The sequence below is a fragment of the Balaenoptera acutorostrata genome, chromosome 12, assembly GCF_949987535.1.
Source record: "Balaenoptera acutorostrata chromosome 12, mBalAcu1.1, whole genome shotgun sequence".
In the NCBI taxonomy this organism is placed as follows: Eukaryota; Metazoa; Chordata; class Mammalia; order Artiodactyla; family Balaenopteridae; genus Balaenoptera; species Balaenoptera acutorostrata.
The window spans coordinates 67,312,315-67,333,338 of record NC_080075.1 but is presented as its reverse complement, the minus strand read 5'-3'; the positions used below and the strand labels follow the sequence as shown (position 1 = coordinate 67,333,338).

The 21,024-nt window shown below is 37.8% G+C and overlaps 1 protein-coding gene across 12 annotated transcripts in view; it reads left to right on the top strand.

Annotated features, from left to right (window-relative positions):
- Positions 1-21,024, top strand: part of LTBP1 (latent transforming growth factor beta binding protein 1) — a 432,848-nt gene that overhangs the window by 330,016 nt on the left and 81,808 nt on the right. For all 12 annotated transcript variants that reach the window (XM_057557919.1, XM_057557920.1, XM_057557922.1 and 9 more), the window contains 4 exons: positions 2,812-2,934; positions 9,378-9,500; positions 11,989-12,111; positions 18,157-18,279. In XM_057557919.1, coding sequence (XP_057413902.1) covers positions 2,812-2,934; positions 9,378-9,500; positions 11,989-12,111; positions 18,157-18,279 — 492 coding nt within the window. The remainder of the gene's footprint in view (positions 1-2,811; positions 2,935-9,377; positions 9,501-11,988; positions 12,112-18,156; positions 18,280-21,024) is intronic.

Here is a 21,024-nt window from a genome sequence, read left to right as displayed (position 1 = left end):
CATTTTTACATTGCTGTTGGAATTTCCATGCCCAGCGTCTATGTTCATTCTGTCCCATTATTTATTTTGGCTCCAGTGTTTGGCTTCTTCTTTGAAGTAGTTTGCTTTCAATGTTTACAAAAGTGGACTCCCACAACCAAAGAAAGGATGGATAATGAGTCTGTCTGAAAGTGTTATTTTTGTTTGTAATGCAATAGGGTCACTCTACTATAATTAGTGATGTTGTTAAAGCAAGGCAGAACGCCTAGGCAGTGTCAATTACTTGGCTGTTTTCAGTATGCATATGGCATACACACACGTGCACACACACAAGATCCCCCGTGCCTTATTTTGGTAATACTCTACTTCTGAATTCCATTGTAAAAAAGAAAAAGATAGAGTACAGTTTTAATGAAATGCAGTGCAAATGAATGATTGCTGACTTAAAACTAGGTCTCTGTTAATGTGCTCATGATTCTCTGTTAATACTGAGGTGGAAAGCTGTATTGCTTTTGCGGCGAGCATTGTGAAGTGAAATGGATACAATCAAGAGCCTTTTCCTTTTTATTGTTTGTCTGCCTTATGTATAAAATACTTTAAGTTGTAGCCCACTGTAAAGTTAAGTATAAATTGTGATGCTGTGTGTATTTTTGGCACTTTGTGGTTGAAGTTTTTTCTCTTTAAATTTTTGGTTATTTATGCTACATTATATACCTTCTTTCTGCAATATACAGTGGACTTACCCAGGGGCATTCAAATGGGGCACAGAACTCAAATGTTTCTTTTTGAATTAACAGTATTCTAGTAGGAGCTTAATGAAAGTTTGTTGAATGAAATCAGTGAACACTTAGATAATGATTATTGATATAAATGCTATGTTAGCAAATCATAAAAACAAAGTCATGCTTTTTCTGTTTAACTGTTTCTATCTCTAGACTTAACTTTGCCTATGACAGAACCTTACAGTTTAAAAGATGGTCTTTGGAGTTAGGCTGACTGAGTTCAAATCTGAGCCATCAGTTTCTAACTATGTGGCCTTGGACAAGCTTTGAACTTCTTTAAATCTCAGTTCCGTCCTCTGTGAAGGGTTAGCCCATACGGATTTTGTTAGCATTAAATGAGGGAATATGTGTAAAGCCTTCAGTGCCTTCATACAGTAAGTGCCTGATAAGGATTAGCTATTATTCCATTGTATATATGTGCCACATCTTCTTTATCCATTCATCTGTCAATGGACACTTAGGTTGCTTCCATGTCCTGGCTATTGTAAATAGTGCTGCAATGAACATTGTGGTACATGACTCTTTTTGAATTATGGTTTTCTCAGGGTATATGCCCAGTAGTGGGATTGCTGGGTCGTATGGTAGTTCTATTTTTAGTTTTTTAAGGAAACTCCATACTGTTCTCCATAGTGGCTGTATCAATTTACATTCCCACCCACAGTGCAAGAGGGTTCCCTTTTCTCCACACCCTCTCCAGCATTTATTGTTTGTAGATTTTTTGACGATGGCCATTCTGACTGGTGTGAGGTGATAACCTCATTGTAGTTTTGATTTGCATTTCTCTAATGATTAGTGATGTTGAGCATCCTTTCATGTGTTTGTTGGCAATCTGTATATCTTCTTTGGAGAAATGTCTGTTTAGGTCTTCTGACCATTTTTGGATTGGGTTGTTTGTTTTTTTGATATTGAACTGCATGAGCTGCTTGTAAATAAAAAGAAACGAAATTGAGTTATTTTTATTGTGGTGGATGGACATAGAGTCTGTCATACAGAGTGAAGTAAGTCAGAAAGAGAAAAACAAATACCGTATGCTAACACATATATATGGAATCTAAAAAAAAAAATGTAAAATTGATAGCTAGTGGGAAGCAGCGCATAGCACAGGGAGATCAGCTCGGTGCTTTGTGACCACCTAGAGGTGGGGAATAGGGAGGGTGTGAGGGAGGGAGATGCAAGAGGGAAGGGATATGGGGATATATGTATATGTATAGCTGATTCACTTTGTTATAAAACAGAAACTAACACACCATTGTAAAGCAATTATACTCCAATAAAGATGTTTAAAAAAAAAAGATTAGCTATTATTATTGTATCTGCCTCTTCAGCCTATACCCCACCTTCAAACTACCCATTAGGCTTATGTTTGTCCCCTAGATTGTTTTTTTTCTTTAATCACTGATTCAATGCCATCTTAGAATGTTTTGCCAGATTTTTTTTCACCTTTCTGTTCAAACTTTCCCATGGTTTTTCCGGGTCATGAGTCATATCTCTTGCTTCGGTAAACGCTAACATTCTACTGAAGTTCATCAGTTCCCTAACTAGACCTCCATACGTCTGTGGTTCTTTGGAATATTTTATCTTGCAGGGGATGTTGCTCTACATCTATCCTCTCTTTCTCCCTCCCCTCTAAAACAAGCCTTCCATTGAGTTTATTTGTAGAGCATGTTTGGTTCCTTTTTTGAGTTACTTTGCAGAAAGTAAATTAAGCCACGGAACCATCATACACATACCTCATACCAGAGCTTCTCCTCCTCTTAAGGGCTAATTTGAAAGCTTATCTTAAAGAACCTGCCCCTCTTGGGAATTCTCTGGTGGTCCAGTGGTTAGGACTCCACACTGTCACTGCTGAGGGCCTGGGTTCAATCCTTGGTTGGGGAACTAAAAATCCCAGAAGCCGCATGGTGCGGCCAAAAAAAAGAAAAAAGAATCTGCCCCTCTTTAGAAGATCCACTATTTCTGTTTCTAACCAAATTCAACTTTATTTATGTTTTATTTCTTTTTTTCCTCTTTGTCTTTTTTTCCCCCTTTCCATTATACCCCATTCTTTAAGATGTGGATGAATGCCTGGAACCAGATATCTGCACAAATGGTACTTGCTCCAACCTCGAAGGATCCTACATGTGTTCATGCCACAAGGGCTATACCCCAACTCCAGACCACAAGCACTGTAAAGGTAAATACTGTGATCAGATGTCTCATTTTTATTTGAACTGCATTTAAAAACATATTAGAGTCACTAGCCTTAAAAAAGGGAAACATACTACCTGTCATTTATTTTGATTGAGCTACTTGGAGCCCATTTTGGTTGGCATCTTTGAAAGTGACTCCTCATGGTGATTAAATACAGACCCTATCTGTTTACATAGAGAAAAACAGTGTTTTTTTTAGAGAATATCTGTAAACCACAGATCTATTTTGTTTTTTCCAGTTATAAAAACGATACATGCAGTTGTACAACTCTGTGAATATACTAAAAACTATTGAATTGTACACTTTAAATAGATGAATTATGTGGTGTGTGATTTTTATTTCAATAAAATTGCTATTAAAAAACATGCATTTGCTATACGAAATGTAGCAAATGCAGAAAGGTAAAAAAGATAAAGTAATAATCTTTCAACCTCATTTGTGGATATTCATATCTCATGGATATTTTATATCATTATGTTCTGTGTACAGTTTTCTATCTTGCTTTTTATCATTTAATAGTATATCACAAGCATTTTACATTTCATTAATAACTCTTTTCAAACATTAGTTTTAAAGGCAGTGTAATATCCCAGTGTATTGCTGTCACCATTTTCTTGCTGTTCTTCAGGTGTTGAACAACATATTTTTTCCAGCTTCTGATTATTATGTAAGAATAAAACCTAACAGGCATCTCTTTAAAAAATAAACCTTTGCCTGAATTTTCGGATTACTTCCTTATTTATAAAAGTGGAAGAATCAGGCAAAATGTTCTGTGTTTAACTATTTCAATAGAGAACACTAATTTCTAATTTTAAAATATGTGTTTCTTTTGCTTCTAAAAGATTTAATATGTATTTTATGTGCTCATTTCCTTTAATAATTTCCTAAACACTTCTAATTATTAAACACTTATTTCATACATCTGTTAAACATTTATATTTCCTCTTTTGTAAATTTGTTAATATCTTTTCCCATTAATCAAGTTTTTAAGTCAACGTGTATGAACACTTTATATATAGGATATATATATATAAACCTATGTACAGTGTATATATTTAACATATACCGTTTTCTTTAGAATATTAGTGTAATTTGTCCAAGGTTTCGCTAATTTTTTAAATAATTTTTTAAGAAATTTTCGTTTTTTCTGCAGTTAAATCTATGGACTGTTTCCATTCTGCTATCTTCCATCACTTTTATACCTAAAAGCATGCTCTTTCAAAGGGAGAAAGAGGAAATAAGTAAAAAAATTTTTCTTTACTGTCTCAATGAAAGTGAAGGATCTAAGGTAGTGATTAATTTATCACTGTGGTAGGGAAGCAGTAAACAGATACCCTACTACTGACCTGTAAGAATTGAAGCATCTTCCACTGGCAGTAGGGAATTCACAGACGTCTGGATTTGGTGCCTTATTCCTTCCATGCAGCAGAATACTATCCACTCCCAGGAGAGCATATGAAGTAGGCACATCTCCCTTTTCTCCTGGTCCTTTCCCACATCTGCAGCTTTCCTTCTGACTCCTTAAGCTGGGCATCTCCTCAGAAAAAGTTAAACATGAGAATCACTTGAAAGGTATTATATCTTCCTTACATACAGGACAAATGGTGGCTGAAGGTCTCAGCATTAGAACCCATTGTTAATCTTTATTTGATTGCTGTATCTGGTTTATTGCCATAACCTGTCATATTACTTTCTCTTCCCAGTCTGCCTGCTTCTTTTCATCTGCTTATTCATAAAAACCCTTGTAATCGGCCCCTACTTCACATTCCAAATTTGTCACCACTGCTTTCTTCAATTTGCAATCTCTGTCCCATCCAACTGATGTCACAACGGCCCTGGGTATATTCTGTGCTTATTTTGACTCAAGTACTTGCTCATGATTATACTGCCCTGCACACCCATCTTCTTCCTCACTACTGACATGAATCCTGGCTCTTCCAGGGATTCACTATACAACCTTGGATAAATAATCTCAGGTTTCCTGATATCATGTCATCCCTAAAATTCGAGGATTGGACTCTCTAGAGGGAAAATGCACAGAGTAAATACATGTTGAATGAATGACTCATTACCACCGTCTTCATCTTGGCATTGCCATCCCAGATGAGGCTGCCCTTCTCTCGTCAGTCTCCCTACTACCTGTGAATTCACACCATCAATTGATGCCACCCCTAGGAACACTCGTATTTTCCAGCCTCTGGGGCACTCTGCTGGGCTGCCTTCCTTTCCTTCCTCTCAAGTGTATCAAGGAACCAACATGTTGCAGGCACTGCGTATGTTACCAAGAGGCTGAAATCTCTCAAAGAACTATTACTCATTGGAAGAGATGCAAACCTGCATCAGATAATTGGAGACAGTAAAGTACTAAGTAATGAAAGTTAAGTCGTCAGTGATGTCATGTGAATGTCATGTACTCCTGACATTATGTGAGGACCAAAGCACTTTACCTCTGTGCTATTCTTTCCCAAAACCTGTAACCCCAGTCTTAATCATGAGAAAAACATCAGACAAGTCCAAATTGGGGACATTCTGTAGAATTCTGGCCCATATCCTCAAGGCAATTGACGTTGTCAAAACAAGGAAAGACTGACTGGAGAGATGAGACACCTGAATATAATGTGGTCCCCTGGATTGGATCCTGGAACAGAAAGAGGACCTGCATGGAAAAACTGGTGAAATCCAAATAAGTCTTGAGTTTAGGTTTTTTTTTTCTTTTAAAAGGCAGTATGTCATATTCTAGCTGTGATACTCTGAAGCTGTGTTAGCTTGGATAAGTTATCTCATTTCGCCAAGCCTTACTTGCTCATCTGCAAGAAGGTAACAATAATGGCACCTATGAGGGTTGATGTGAGGATTGCATGAGAAAATATAGGGTAATGAGACATCAGAGATAATACATGGAGGATGAGATATAAGGCAGGGACAGAGCATGACATTTTGTGGTAGATGTTGTTATTCACCGAATAATAGGCATGTACAAAGTTCTGCTGAAGCCAAGAAGTGTGTGACTAATTCTGATCGCATGCTTCTGGGAAGGCTTTGCAGAGGTGTCGCTATTTGAACTTGGTCTTAAAATATTGAATACAGAGGGGAGAAAACCTTATAGGGCAGAGGAAACAGCACATATCAAAGCTTGGAGGTGGGAAAGGGCTGTTATATCTACTTGCCATTTAAATTTGCCCTCTACTCTGATTCTCCTGGTGTCTTTCCATTACAGCCTGGGATAGGATCAGGCAAGATCCCCATCTGGAGAAACCTACATATGCACTAGTTGTTTTCCTTACTCCCCAATCAAAGCCTTTCCTTTTTACAGTAACAAATTGTATAACATCCTTTTTCTTTAATTATTTCATAATCTTTTCCAAACGACCTCAGTTCACAGATGTCAAGTTTACCCAGATCATAAATCTGTTTTCCAACATTGCAGTAACTCTGCTAATTTCACTCTGTTGATAGTCCTAAATATTGACTGTGTCTTCACCTCACTCAATGTACTGACAACTCTTTTCAGGTTGTAAATACATTATCTAGTGTATTAACCCATTACTTATTTGTATCTTTTTGTATTTGTATCTTTGTATTTCTTTGTACATTTTAGTGCTGTATGTACTAAATGTATAAATACCTAGAGATAGTCTCTATTTTAACTCTGAGCAGGACTTATCATAATAATATGTGCAAAAAGTCCTTAAAGAAATACCTTTTGGGACTTCCCTGGTGGCACAGTGGTTAATAATCTGCCTGCCAATGCAGGGGACACGGGTTCGAGCCCCGGTCCGGGAAGATCCCATATACCACGGAGCACCTAAGCCCGTGCGCCACAACTACTGAGCCTGTGCTCTAGAGCCCGAGAGTCACAACTACTGAAGCCCGCATGCCTAGAGCCCGTGCTCCGCAAAAAGAGAAGCCACCACAATGAGAAGCCCACACACCGCAATGAAGAGTAGCCCCTGCTCGCTGCAACTAGAGAAAGCCTGCATGCAGCAACGAAGACCCAATACAGCCAAAATAAAAAGAAATAAAATAAATAAATTTATTTAAAAAAACAAACAAATACCTTTTGTGAAGAATAATATTTTCTGTTCATCTCTTGGCACAAGAGAGAGAAGACATTTGTCCTGCATGCCTATTTTATTAGAAAGTGTTCTTTTGTCATAGGAATTTTGTCCCTCATCAGAAAAGAAAAAATTGCTTTTTAATGTGTAGAATTATGCTGCCTCTGTTCCCCTGTGTCCTTTTAAAGACCCAAAGATCACCTCATTCAAGATAACAGAGTTGCCTCGAGTTTTTCCAAATATGTGTATCATTACTTATAATGAATTACTTCTGACAGTCTTCCCAACATAAATGAGTAACTTATGTAAGATGTCTGGTGTATCCTGACAGTACTTGGAATGGAGGGTGTAGTCTTGCTTCAAACATCTTCACATGGGAATGCTTAATTTGTCATCTTCTTTGAGAAAGTCAAAAAGAGGCCAAAGCATTAAAAATGTTGTCAGACATTACGTGAGATCCAACCAGCTACATGAGCTATTGTTGGTCTTAAATTCTTGAAGCTGACGTCTCAAGTATTTTATAGAATGTGCTGAAAGAAAACATGGTGTGGGCTCATCTTTGCTGTCGACCACTTGAAAAGCTAGTAGTCTGAGAATGCTGGAAAGGTGTGAAATCATTCGTAAGACAAAATTCTTATGTAATTTCTCTACTGGTAGTCAACAGTTGACAGCCAGGAATTACATATAAACAAAAGGGATCAACTTCACAATAAGTGAAAGAAAAGTTTCTAGTAAACTCAAGTAATTTCTGCAAGAAATTAAATCAGAAACAAATTTCTGAACTCCAGTTACATTAATAGTCAATGTGAGCTTTTTCAGGAAACATAACCTGACACCTTGCTTGCATGAAGATAAAATTCAAAAGGTTAATGCCTCACTAGAGGTTAAGAAATGCAACTTTGCTCAGGAAACAGATAATTGTCAGTAATACTTGAGGGAAAAGACTGCAGTTAATTGAGTTCTCCTGGCAAAAAACTTGTAGATGCAAGGGGGGAAAGTGGTGGAGGAGCGGGGTGGTGGTGGGATGAATTGGGAGATTGGGATTGACATGTATACACTAATATGTATAAAATGGATAACTAATAAGAACGTGCTATATAAAAAAATAAATAAATAAACTTGTAGATGCATTTTAAGTAACAGGATATTTTCAGAAGGAAGTACTAGTCAGACATTGATCTTTAGGACGTTATTTCCTTAAAACAAGTTCTGCTCTTTTAAGATCAGGACTCCTCTCTCCCACTCTGAGTACAGGGCTGGTGTGTTTTCATCCATTGTCTCCACTAATCCTCACAGCAAACCTGTAGTGGAGGCGGTGAAGCTCAGTCCTACCATAATTTAATAATCATAAACTCTTACAAACTGACTAGCTATTCAGCAGAACATTCTGAGGCTGTATCCACATAGAGAAGGCAAGACAACATTATCTAATTAGATCAGACCAACCTGACAGCCAAACAAAAACGTTTAGAAAACACGCGCTGCTTCTACCACAAGTGTTCAAGTTATTGAGGAGGCCAGGCTTTTCTTCATTCGTGTAAATTCATATCCACGACTAGGACACTTATAAAGAATTATGTTCTTTCTCAGTCAATAGCTCTATGTTTATTCAAGGCATTTGAAAAAAAATCCTCACTCATCACTTACTCCTTAGACATTCCAACATCTATCATCAAAACATTACCATGCCTCTTGGCTTTCCTTGTTACTTTGAAAATGAGCTCAGTGTCCTTTAACACAACTGTTTGACCTTATACTTTTCCAGCTTCTTCTAGTACAGTAGAAATGTCTATTTCCTCCCATAACTGCCTCCATTATGGTTTTGTTTTTTAAATTCTTGGGAGAGTTTTAACTCTGCCTTTTTTCTGCCTTCTACAGGCCTGCAAACTGCCTCGTAGCCATTATTTTGTGCTGAGGTTCTTTCTTTTTCCAACTCTAAAATATTTCATGTTGTGTTTGTGCTGTATCCAAAGTATGAGAGAGAGAGAGATGGCAAAGAGCTTGATGTTGTATTGAAAGCAATTTTACTTTATCATAAATTTATCATCTATTTGTAATTATTTCTTTTCTGCAGTTCAGCATACTGAGGTTGATGTGAGGAACACTGGTGGGCTGATTCAAACTAAAATGTAGAGTGCCTCACCTAGGAGAAGTACTATTATTTTTGTGATAATAACCCCAGAATGCATTGGAAAGGGCAGAGCCTTTTTTTCTGCTTATTAAGAATTTTCTACTGCGGGTCATGCCTTAAAAGACCAGCCTGGAAATGGAAGGCTTTGAGGGCAGTAGCTTGGTTTACAGTCTCAAACTTTAGCTGATGGGGTGTTTAGATATCAGAACTAATGTAAAATAATTGTCATTGTGTTTACAGATGTTGACGAATGTCAGCAAGGCAATCTGTGCATAAACGGGCAGTGCAAAAACACCGAGGGCTCCTTCAGGTGTACCTGTGGGCAGGGCTACCAGCTGTCAGCGACAAAAGACCAGTGTGAAGGTAGGAGTATGGCAACATGAGCTACTGTGATTGCAGTTTAAGGCACGTGCCTAAAAAAAAAGTGTACTCAGTAAAGTGAGTGGGTTTTGAGAAACTACCTACGTGATTGTTCTATTGCGCCAGAAATCAAGGGACTTACACTTAAGTCAGGAAAGTCAATGAATCAGGATGGAAAAAGTCTAAACTTGAAAACTAAGGTATTAGTGATCAGTGGCTGGGCATTACTATTGGAAAGAAAAATGGTTGCTCTCTGTGTAATTCCTTACTTGCAGAAAATCGATTGTATTAAAATCATTTGAAAGTTTCACCTAATAGGATTAACACTTAGAAGGGAATTATGTCAGCCTGGTATTATGTTTTGGAATATTAATGACCTAGTTTTTATATGCACTGAGCTTTTTAAAATTCTTACTTTAAAAATAATAATCACTAAACAAGACTTTTCAGGAAGACTGAACTAGCATCCCCCTTATACTCAGGGATAAAGTTTGTGAAATATACCCTGTTCCTACAGGTGATAGTGAGGATTTTGGACCTCGCTGGGGTTGACCTTAGACTTAAAAAAAGTATTTTTCTTCATTGAACTTCATACAGAATTTCAGATTAGCCCTTCAGCAACACATGTTTGAACTGCATGGGTCCATTTATATGCAGACTTTTTCAGTGAATACTTAGTAGAGTACTACACGATCTGTGGTTGGTTGAATCCTCAGATGCAGTACTGTGGAGACAGAAGACCAGCTGTCAGGTTAAATGCGAATTTTTGACTGTGTGGTGGTTGGCACCCCTAACCCCCTCGTTGTTCAAGGGTCAACTGTACTTCACTTCCCAACAAGTATATGCTTCCTGAGCTTGAAAATACTATGGTATCACCAGTGACAAGCACAAGTGTCCAGAGTTCCTGAAAAGAAATGTCATTTAAACGACATTTATTTAAAAATACACACTGTACACGATCAGTTGTTTTATTATAGGGAAACAAATCATATCCATGTCTGTATGTAAACTTTAGATATTTAATAAGTAGAAAGGTCTCCTGAGGTAGTGTTATAAAAGAGACAATGTATGGTGGTCCTACAAAGGGATCTACCAATATTATCATAACCTTCTTCAATTATCCCTTTCTAGAACATAGAAAGTCATTACAATACCTAATCTAGAGGTGAAGAATGATCAAACACACACAAACACACTCATGTACACAGATAAATTAAGTAATTTGTTCTAGATTCTAGTCCCTCTCAAAGTTTTTATACTTTATTTAATGCATCCTGACCTTTACAGTATGTGTGATAAGAGTAGAGGTCCACACATAATATAATAAGGCTATCGTGTTCATAGTCCTTCCTTTTGAAGAGCCAGTGATGTCACTCCTAGAGATAAGTCGGACACAGGAGAATCACCCACCAGGTTAGAAATAGGGGCAAACCAATTTTAGGTGCTAAATGCCAGGATAATCAGAATGGTGCTGTAAGCAGAGTAGGATAGAGCAGTGCTGTAGGGTCCCTGTGGTGTTAACTCTTGCAGAATCACATTGCCAGAAGTAGATACACATACACAAATGTGATGAATAAAGTTTATCAGCAAACAACATGAAATAAGTGCCTGCTGATTGTTGAAACACTAGGTCATCTAAGGAGTAAAAAAAGATGTGGTAGACATAGGCCCTACCTCAGGAAAGTCAGAATCTAATGGTGAAAGTAAATGATGGAATACATGCAATATATTATCATGCCTTTTATGTGTGGATATGATGCAGGCACGTTTGTGAGCCTGAGCTCAGGATTGTGGTTACAGAACAAATAATCTCTAAGCAGAGGATGTGTGTGTCAAGCAAGAGAGATTCAGAGGCAATGTAGGTATCAAATGGGCTGAGAGCAGGGAAGGACCATTAGATTTGCCCAGAAAATCATTGAGAGAGAGAGAAGGTGGAAGCCTGATTGCTAGGGGTCTAGAGGGTAAATTACTGAAAAAGAAGACATTCATGCCATGACACTTTTCAATCAGGGGGGTCAGCAAACTTCTCCTGTAAAGAGCCAGATAGTATATGAATGTGTGGTGCTATTTTCCAATAAAACTTTATTTATAATAATAGGCAATGGTGGGCTGTAACTTGCTGACCCCTGCTTTAGACTATCACAGGCCGTAGTGCTTTTAAACTCAGAGTGTTAAACTTGAACCTATAGAAGGAATTCCAAGAAGCTTCGTTGTGATTCCCAGATTACAGCCAAGTATTTGCCCCTCATCAGTGACCAGTGGAATTAATATGTACAGATTCTTAGCTCATTGCTTAAAATTTTAAGCTCATCTGGTTTTCCCTACTGGGATATTAATGAGTGACCTTTTACTAGAGGTCAGTTTGAGTCACATAATGAAAATTCTAAATTAATTAGAAACCAGATCGTTTATAGACCTCCTTTACATGAATGATTAAAAACTCACTTTTAAAGCACCACTTCTAAGTTTCTTTTTACTCTCTTGCTCATAGATATTGATGAATGCCAGCACCGTCATCTCTGCAGTAATGGGCAGTGCAGGAACACGGAGGGCTCCTTCCGCTGTGTTTGTGACCAGGGTTACAGAGCGTCCGCCCTTGGAGACCATTGTGAAGGTGAGAATTGCTCTTGATTGCAGAATCATAAAATGTGAGAATCAGGATCAGGGAAATCTGGACATCAACCTGGCCTCTGTCCTTGACCCCATACTTTTGACTTCACAGTTGAGGACACTAGGTCCCTGCAAGATATTTTCCCCATGGTCACACAAATTGTGCCAAGAAGTGCATAGAATCAAGGTTTTCCTTACACTACTCAGAGCAGTTATGCCAGCTAAATGAGTAAAGAATCAGTTTAACTGTTCTCAGCTGTGGATGGTTTATCCTGGGGGTATAGTTCTGAAAAGCATCCATTGGGATGCAGGACCAGTGGTACCAACGATCCAAGTAAGTAAAGACAAGTTAATTTTACAGATAAATGTAAAGTTTTTAAAGCCAGACTTTCATTTTGAGCTTTTCACATAAAATAATTCTTCAGGATAACCCACGTGTACAGCATTATGAGTTGTTAACCACTTTCACTACCTGCCTTGGCTCAGAACCCCTCTGGGTGGTCAGGGCTGCTGAAGCTGCCTGTCACCAGCCTGTCACTTGTGAATTCTCTGTGTTCACTGTGTTTTTTTCCCACTCATCTGCTGATTTGCTGCATTTAGACCCTGTCAGTTATGAAAGCAGAAACGTGAACGTGGCAGGGTTTGCCTCACATGGTGAGGTAGTGGCTGCTTGAGGGTCTGAACCCCACCTTTGAGAGAAGAGAATGAGCTTTTCAGTGACTGGTTTTGTGGCACATGCTTCAGTGGCCCCAGATACTTTTCGACTTTTCAGTCCCATTGGTTGGGAAGGATCAACTGTACTGTATCCTTCTCTTCTGACCAGAGAACTTGGCTCAAACAGTCACAACCTGTCTGGAGGGCAATTGGTGCTGTTTCAGAGGTGTTAAAATGTACATTATTGTTGAATCAGTGGGTCATCTTCTAGGATTTTATCCTAAGGTGATAATGTTTTTCAAAGAGTTAATACAACCAGTGAAAAGTTGTAATCAACATACCTATTGAAAAAATAGGCAAATGATCAAGTGATAAGTCATAATAACAATAATAATTGGTTGTCTGAAAACTGTGGATGGGGAACTCTACAATATATGGGTAAATGTTGATTCAACATAGTGGCAATGCGAGATGGAAGAGGCAGTCGTGTTGCTGGGAGCCAGTCATGGAAGAATATATTCTAGAAGTAAGTAGGTGGTAGTGCACATGCTAAGGCACTGAAAACCTACACTGACCACCAGTATGTTTTTTGCCCTAATTCCTGGCCTAGCCAAGAGGATAGCCAGGCCATTGACTAAGTCTTGGGTAATGGGTGCTTATTATAGGACATGTTCCTCTATTTTGGCTGTTTTAATGTGTAACCATTTCACCAGAAGTCCACTATTTTTATTCTAAAACCATCCATTTCATGAAAAGCCAAATAAAAACTTTTCCCTGGCTTGCTTGTCATTATTAATATATATGTTCCGTAAGAAAGCTTCTTTTTAAGTATATAATCAGACTCTTTTCTCTTCAAGTCAGGACTAATTTCCCTAGTGTCTTAGATTATAAATAGGACTGGAGTCTGAATTAATTCAGAACTCCCTTTGAAACGATATTAGCACTTCAGCCTGCTAATTCCCAACTAGCACTGTTTCTGACTCTTCCCAGTCTTATGTAGCTGTAATTAACTGAGCTGTGACGGCTCACATGCCTTTCACAGCTGTGGGAGGAAGAGCCATCTTTCTTGTTGGCATTTCTGTTTACACGTGTGATTTTCCTCTCCTAACTCTGGCAGAGACTTGTTTTCTTACAGCGTTATCCTGCAGTCCTGCTGGCCTTCTCGTGCAGTCAGAATCCCAAGCATTGTGCTAATTTCGGTGGGCAACGTACGCCAGCACACTCAGTAGCCACTCAGTCTGTGATTCTGGGTGGCCTCAGTTGTCCTGGTTATCAGAGGTCTTGGCATCTCAGCCTTCCAAGGCTCTGCCTCTGACTTGTTTTCCCTCCAGGCACAGTCTCTGCTTCCGTGCCTACCTTGGCGTCTTCCCCGGCCCCTTGCTATGGTTGCTCCATGCTAGTCCCTTGCAAAGCCTGCGAAGAAGATTCCTGATTTACTCTGTCTTCCTATGGCCCTTCTCTGTTGGTCATTTCTTTGCAGACCAAATCGAAAAAGGGAAGAAGTGCTAGTATTTCTTACCTTCTGACATTTCTTTCCAAGTCAGAGTCATCCATTTATTCATTTACGCGTTCATTCAACAAAAATTTGAGTGTCAAGGATGTGCCAGGCACTGTTCTAGGTACAGGATGTACAGCAATACACCAAACAGACAAAAAGTCCTGCCCTCGTGGAGCTTACATTTTAGTGAGGGAGATAACAATAAACATGATCAAGAAATAAACTATATAGTTTGTTAAATGGCAGTAAATGTTAAGGGGAAAATTAAAGTGGGGTACATGGCGGGTGCTGAGGGAGGGAGGGAGAGTGATGGTCTTAAATAAGTGGGCAAGCAGAGGTTAGCCTGAGATGATGACATTTGATTATTTCTGGGGGAGTGTTCCATGAAAAGGCTTTGTGGAGGAGATTAGGAGCTTGACTTGGGCATTTTCGGTTTGTGTTGCCTACAGTGGGTATCCAAATGAAGATATCTGAAAGGCAATTGGACCTATGTGTTTGGAATTCAGCGGTGAGTTCTGAGCTGGGATTCATCAGCACGTAGACAGTGTTTAAAGCCATGAAGTTGGATGGGATCACCAAGGGAGTGACTGTAGCTAGAAGAGAGAAGTTGTCCAAAGACTGAGTCCTTGTCCCTCATTTATTTAGAAGTGAGGAGGTGATAAGGAACAAGCAGAGGGGATTGAGAAAAAGTGGCAAGGGAAGGAGCAAAACCAGAATCCAAGAGAAGAGAACATTTCAAAGAGGGTGTGATGAGCCTGGGTCAAACATTGCTGCTAGGCAAGATGAGGACCAAAAGTTGACCATGGCATCTAGCCAGGTGGAGGTCCTTGGTGACCGCCAAAGCAGTCTCAGTGGAGAGGTGACCACGACTGACTGTTGCTGTCCTTAAAGCCTGATGGCCAACTCCTAGAAGAAATTCCTCTTTCATATCACCCTCGTCGGTGGTGTCAGACGATCCCACATTGGGCTCTCTTAATGTTCCACCTACTCTTTTTTTTGCTTTTGAAGATAGAGATCTTGCAAAATTTTTAAACTAAACGAGACTGTAACATAATGCACCGAGTTTTAAAATCTGTACAATTATTTATAAGCATTTTTTAAATGCTTCCTTTTACTCTCATATACATTATATCTCTTAGATTTTGGAAAGTGAATGAGAATTATTTTAGGATAGGATGAACAAAGCTGACACATTTCCGTTATGCTGAGGCACATATATTGGTAGTAGAGTGTTGTTCCTGAAATTCATATCCTCAGGATTCTACTTGCTCTATTTTGAATTGAGATTTTTCACATAATGCTAATGATCAAATGTGCCTTTTCTTATTTTGTTGTCTCAGTTTCCGAAAGAGCAAAGAAAGAAAGGTAAATCTAAAAATGGACCTCCAACTCAACACCTGTTAGAATGGCTGTGGAGCTATTAGAATAAATATGGAACAGTTGGAACTCTCTTATCTTGCTGGTGGGAACGTAAAATGATACAGCCACGTTAGAAACTTCAAAAGTGAAACCTACTACGTGACCCAGCCATTCTATTCCTAGGAATTTACTCAAGGAAAATGAAAGCATATGTTCACACAAAGACTTACACATGAATGTTTATCAAAACTTCATTCATAATAGCAAAACTGTAAACAGTCCAAATACTCATCATAGGTGAAGGGTAAACAAATCGTGGTACATTCATACAATAGAACACTACTCAGCAATAATGAGGAGAGAGCTATTGATACACATGACAACCTGGATGACTCTCAAAAACACTTTGCTGAGCAGAAGAAGCCAAACAGAATAGGGGTACAAGTAACCTTTTGGGGCAATGGAAAGGCCTATACCTTTTTGGTAATGATTGGTCCAGGTTATTCCTTTAGTACATGTTTTATGGCAAAGATCCATAAACAGTAGACTAGAATATCCCCATTTGGCTCAACCACTTCAAAATCATGAAATAAGCAGAGAGTTGGGGCTTAAGAATTATTTTATATCTAAAAACCTATTCTCAATTAAATTTGGTTCCACTTTTAGGAATCTTGATCTACCAAAGGTCAGCTAATCAGTGAATAAAACCTCTGTTGGCATAGGCAGGCTTTGCAGGAGACACTTAGTCCTCCGTGCTATTATCTTTCTTAATTGTGCATGATGGTTCCTTTACGGATTCTTTCACAGAAATTATAACGCCTAAGGCATTAGATTAACAGGAATGGAGATTTTAAGGTCAGACTGGAAAAAGAGACAAAGGAAAATGTCACCAAGCTTTATGTTTGTCACTACAGAATGACATTCTTACAAAGGTGTGTCATTAATTCCTTAAAAAACATTGCATTTGCAATGATGTTAAGAATCCAACAGTGGATCCTAACAGATATAAATCGATACAGAAATGCCTGTGCCTTGATTGTGATGGTGGTCACAAGAATGTGTCTACACTTGTCAAAACTCATTGAACTGGACTCTTAGACACATTCGTTTTATGTAAATTATACTTCAGTGAAGTTGGAGAAACACACTAAAGAAGAAGTGATAAATCACTTTAGTTGTGACAGAGTCACATCAGCCTTGTTTTACATTTTAGGATCAAGTATTCAGAAAAACACTTTAAACATGGGTGAACCTCATAATAATTTATTTTGATAGAATGAAATTATAAGGTGCTTCTCTTTTATCTGCCCTATGAATGGTACAGAAGGCAGCTAATTAGTTGCTTGGGTTCTATGAGGAATATTTAATTCCTTGTGCCCACATTTTCAACCAGACAGCGAGGAGAATAAGGCAGCAACAGTCTCCATATTCACTTCTTCCTGGACCTCCTCATGTATTTTAGCAGCACTCATAATTATTTGCAAGAAATGCCATAACATGCCAAATTTCTGAGAAAACAAAGAAGGTTTTGTTCTTTAGGTTTCTTCAGTGCTAATAATTTGAATCCTACACATACAACAGAATCGGGGCTCACGGAGTGTGTTAGGAATAATGAGCTCTGACTAGGAGTAAATGAGGTAATAAACAGCCCTAGTGAAAGATCTGCCTCAAGTTTATGCAGCAAGGGGGGGTCATTAATTGTCTTACATGCTCACAGTCAAGACCCAATATTGGTTACGTAAACCATTTTTAGTTGCATATACGTTATAAGTACATACGTTAGAAAAAATCCAGGCAACATTATACCTGTTTGTGATAACTGCTGAGTAAGTGACTTTTGATTTTGTTGACTCCCTTGCCTGCCAAAAACTCCTCTTCTTCCCCCTCTGCCACTTTCCACCCTGCTGTCAAGGCTCCAAGTAAGTTCCTTATGTTACACAGGCCACCTTTGACCCCTGTAGTGTCTCTTCTCTAAATTCATGTGACACTGGAAACTGGTTCTATTCTTTTGACAAATATCTTTTTTGACAATTCTTATGTTAAATTATTTTGAACTTATAAAGCAACTCAATATTTTTATGTTTTTTCTTATTAAAATAATTTGGGTTTTTTGGTACAATCATTTTTCTTTGGAGGCAGGGAGCATGCCAAGTACTTTAAAAATCTTTCCTGTAATGCATAATACAGGATCTTGTATAAATAGATGGTCAAGATATTCTTATTTGAAGAATAATTTTATTCTCTATCATCACGGAGAATTTAACCAAGTAAATTACTGTTTGTTATAGAATCTTTACTCTTCCTCTTTGAGTTGATTTTATTTGATGTTAAAACTTGTTTATTTATTGTGCAAAGCTAAAATCCTTTCAAAATATTTCATTTCTTAAAAACTCTAAAAGGTAAACCGTCATCCATTTAAAATCATGCGTTATGAGAGATGTAAAATAGTGTTCATTTATGTGAGTCTGGTGTGTAAACATAAGGAAAATGTTTTTCTTAATACAGTTTGTCTTTTAAATTTTGTAAATTGACTTGTAGATATCAACGAGTGCTTGGAGGACAATAGTGTTTGCCAGGGAGGAGACTGCATTAATACTGAAGGGTCCTATGATTGTACTTGCCCAGATGGATTCCAGCTAAATGACAATAAAGGATGTCAAGGTACTTCTCTCTCCATCTTTTAAGTTATAATTTACATTATTGTTCAGTTCTGCATTGCTTCCTGATGACAGTCTGCGGTTTTACCACTTTATATGTAAGTGAGCTATGCCAATTTGTATTTGTATAATATTTTTCTTGAGTCTACGTCAAGTACAGGAAGTTCTCGCTTTGCACTGCACCATGTTAACTGAAACTCATGTGTTTTGGAACTGTGTCCTAGCTTTGTGTGCTTCTGTGGTAACTGAGATCACCTGTACTTTGCTGTTCCTTCCATGGGCCAACCTTGGTACTTGATTCTAAATTATCTTCTAGCTTTTTTATCTCATTCATGGGTCTATTTAATTTTGTCCCGTAGCTGATATGTATCTGCTTTTTTTTTTTTTCCTGATCCCTGTTTTTATCCAGTATCCAGCTTCTCCTCTCCCCCAAAAACCTCACTAATGTTTTGGTCACAATTATAGAGGACAGGATTTTATGTTTTTTCAAAGTGCTATCATGTTTAATCTCCTAAACAGCAGTCCTCCTCCCCTTATCTGTGGTTTCATCTTCTGCAGTTTGTTACCCACAGTCAGCTGCAGTCAGAAAATATTAGGTGGAAAATTCCAGAAACAATTCACAAGTTTTAAATTGCTCACTGTTCTAAGCAGTGTAATGAAATCTCGTTCCATCCCATTTCATCCCACCCAGAACGTGAATCATCCCTTTGTCCAACATGTCTCATCTGTTAGTCACTTAGTAGCCATCTCTGCCATCAGATCCACTGTCGAGGTATCACAGTGCCTGTGTTCCAGTAACTCTTATTTTACTTAATAATAGTTCCAGAGCACAAGGGTAGTGATTCAGCAATTTGGATATACCAAAAAGAAGCCATAAAGGTGCTTTTTTTTTTTAAATGAAGAGGTGAAAGTTCTTGACTTACTAAGGAAAGAAAAAAAATCATGTGTTGAGGTTGCTAAGATCTATGGTAAGAACAAAGAGGGAAAAAGAAATTTGTTCTAGCTTTGTTGTCACCCCTCAAACTGCAAAAGTTATGGCCACAGTGCATGATAAGACCTTAGTAAAGATGAAAAAGGCATTAAATATGTACAATAAGATAATTGGAAAGAGAGAGAAATTACATTCACACAACTTTTATTACAGTATACTGTTACAATTCTATTTTTAGTTAGTGTTGTTAATCTCTTACTGTGCCTAATTTATCAATTAAACTTTATTATATGTATATATAAGAAAAAAGTAGTATATATAGGGTTCAGGACCATCCATGGTTTCAGGTATCCACCGGGGGTCTTATAATGTATCCCCCGGGGGTAAGGGAGGACTGACTGTACAGTGGACATAAGGTACTAATAAGAACACAGCACCAATCACAGCACAGCTTTAACTGAATAACTTCTATGTGCCAGTTGCTGAATTACCTTACTTAATTTGTAAAGAATTGAAGAGGCAACTTTTCTTTTATCCATTTTGTGCATGAGTAACTGAAGCTCAGAGAAGTTAATTAGCACGTTCCTCACTAGTAAGTAATTGAGCTGAGATTTGAACCCAAGATCTTTCCCCACTATTTTCTGTACATTGCCGTGCCAATTATTGTTACACTTATAGCCAAAGGAAGGAAGACAATAAGATTCAGTGAATTTTTTTTTTTCCCAGTGTAACACATTGAGTTATTGTTGATGCTGGGGTTAAAAAATCAGATTGTCTAGATCATTTGTTCCATCATTTTTAGCTACACCTAACTGCCCCACAAGTTTTCCTATAATTATTAGTCTTAATAAATCCATGCCTTTTTCCCCATTGAAAACTCAAACTTACCTGTACTCTTATTTATTTCTAATACTGGTTAAATTTTTTTTTCCTCATTGTTGCTCCGCCATTATGGAACTCTGTAGTGTATTCCAAAGTACATATAAATAAAAGCTTGTTGGAGTCATTTTTTATCCATTGCTACTGGACATGTATGACTTTTTTGTTCTCGATTGTCATAAATTATATCCTTCTCATGTGTCCCAAATCACAGTATTCTTAAAAGGGAATATGGTGTCTATTCTCTTAGTTGTGAATATTATACCCTGTGTATCATTATCTACACTCAGCTCTGTGTCCCTGAGATACAAAAGACATGGGCCTTTGCCTTACTGATCCCAAGATTTAAATATACTGCAGTGTGTACCTCATTTGATATCATATATTTATTTACCTTCAAGGTGAATTTAAATTTCTCAGTATTTCCAATACAGAAATTAAAGGTGCTTGGATTTAATGTAGTTGAGAAGAAAGGTTTGAATTATAAATTTATGTGACAATATTTCCATTTGGAAATATTACATCTTAATAAAATCTTGATTTATATAAAAATGCCAAGAGATACCCCCCAAACCACCTGAATCCTATTTTTATTACAGACATTTGGGCTTAGAAGTAATATTTTTTCTGTTTCCTCTTGTCACAAATTTTTGACCAAATAGAGGTAAAACCAAGTCTTGTATAAAGAGACCATGATTTCATATTGCAAATTATATGCACTTCTAGAGTTAAAATGCATGAAACTCATTTAGCCATCTGATTAATTAATTATACTGTCTTCTCTCCGTGTATTAAATTTGTGTTTGTGATTTGATAGGAACTCATATGTGACTGCTCCAAACATATGATGTTCTATTGACTATAAATCATTATTAAATTGACTTTGTTCTCAGTCACATCGGTGATTCCTGATTTCCAGAATAAATTAATGTCTGCTTG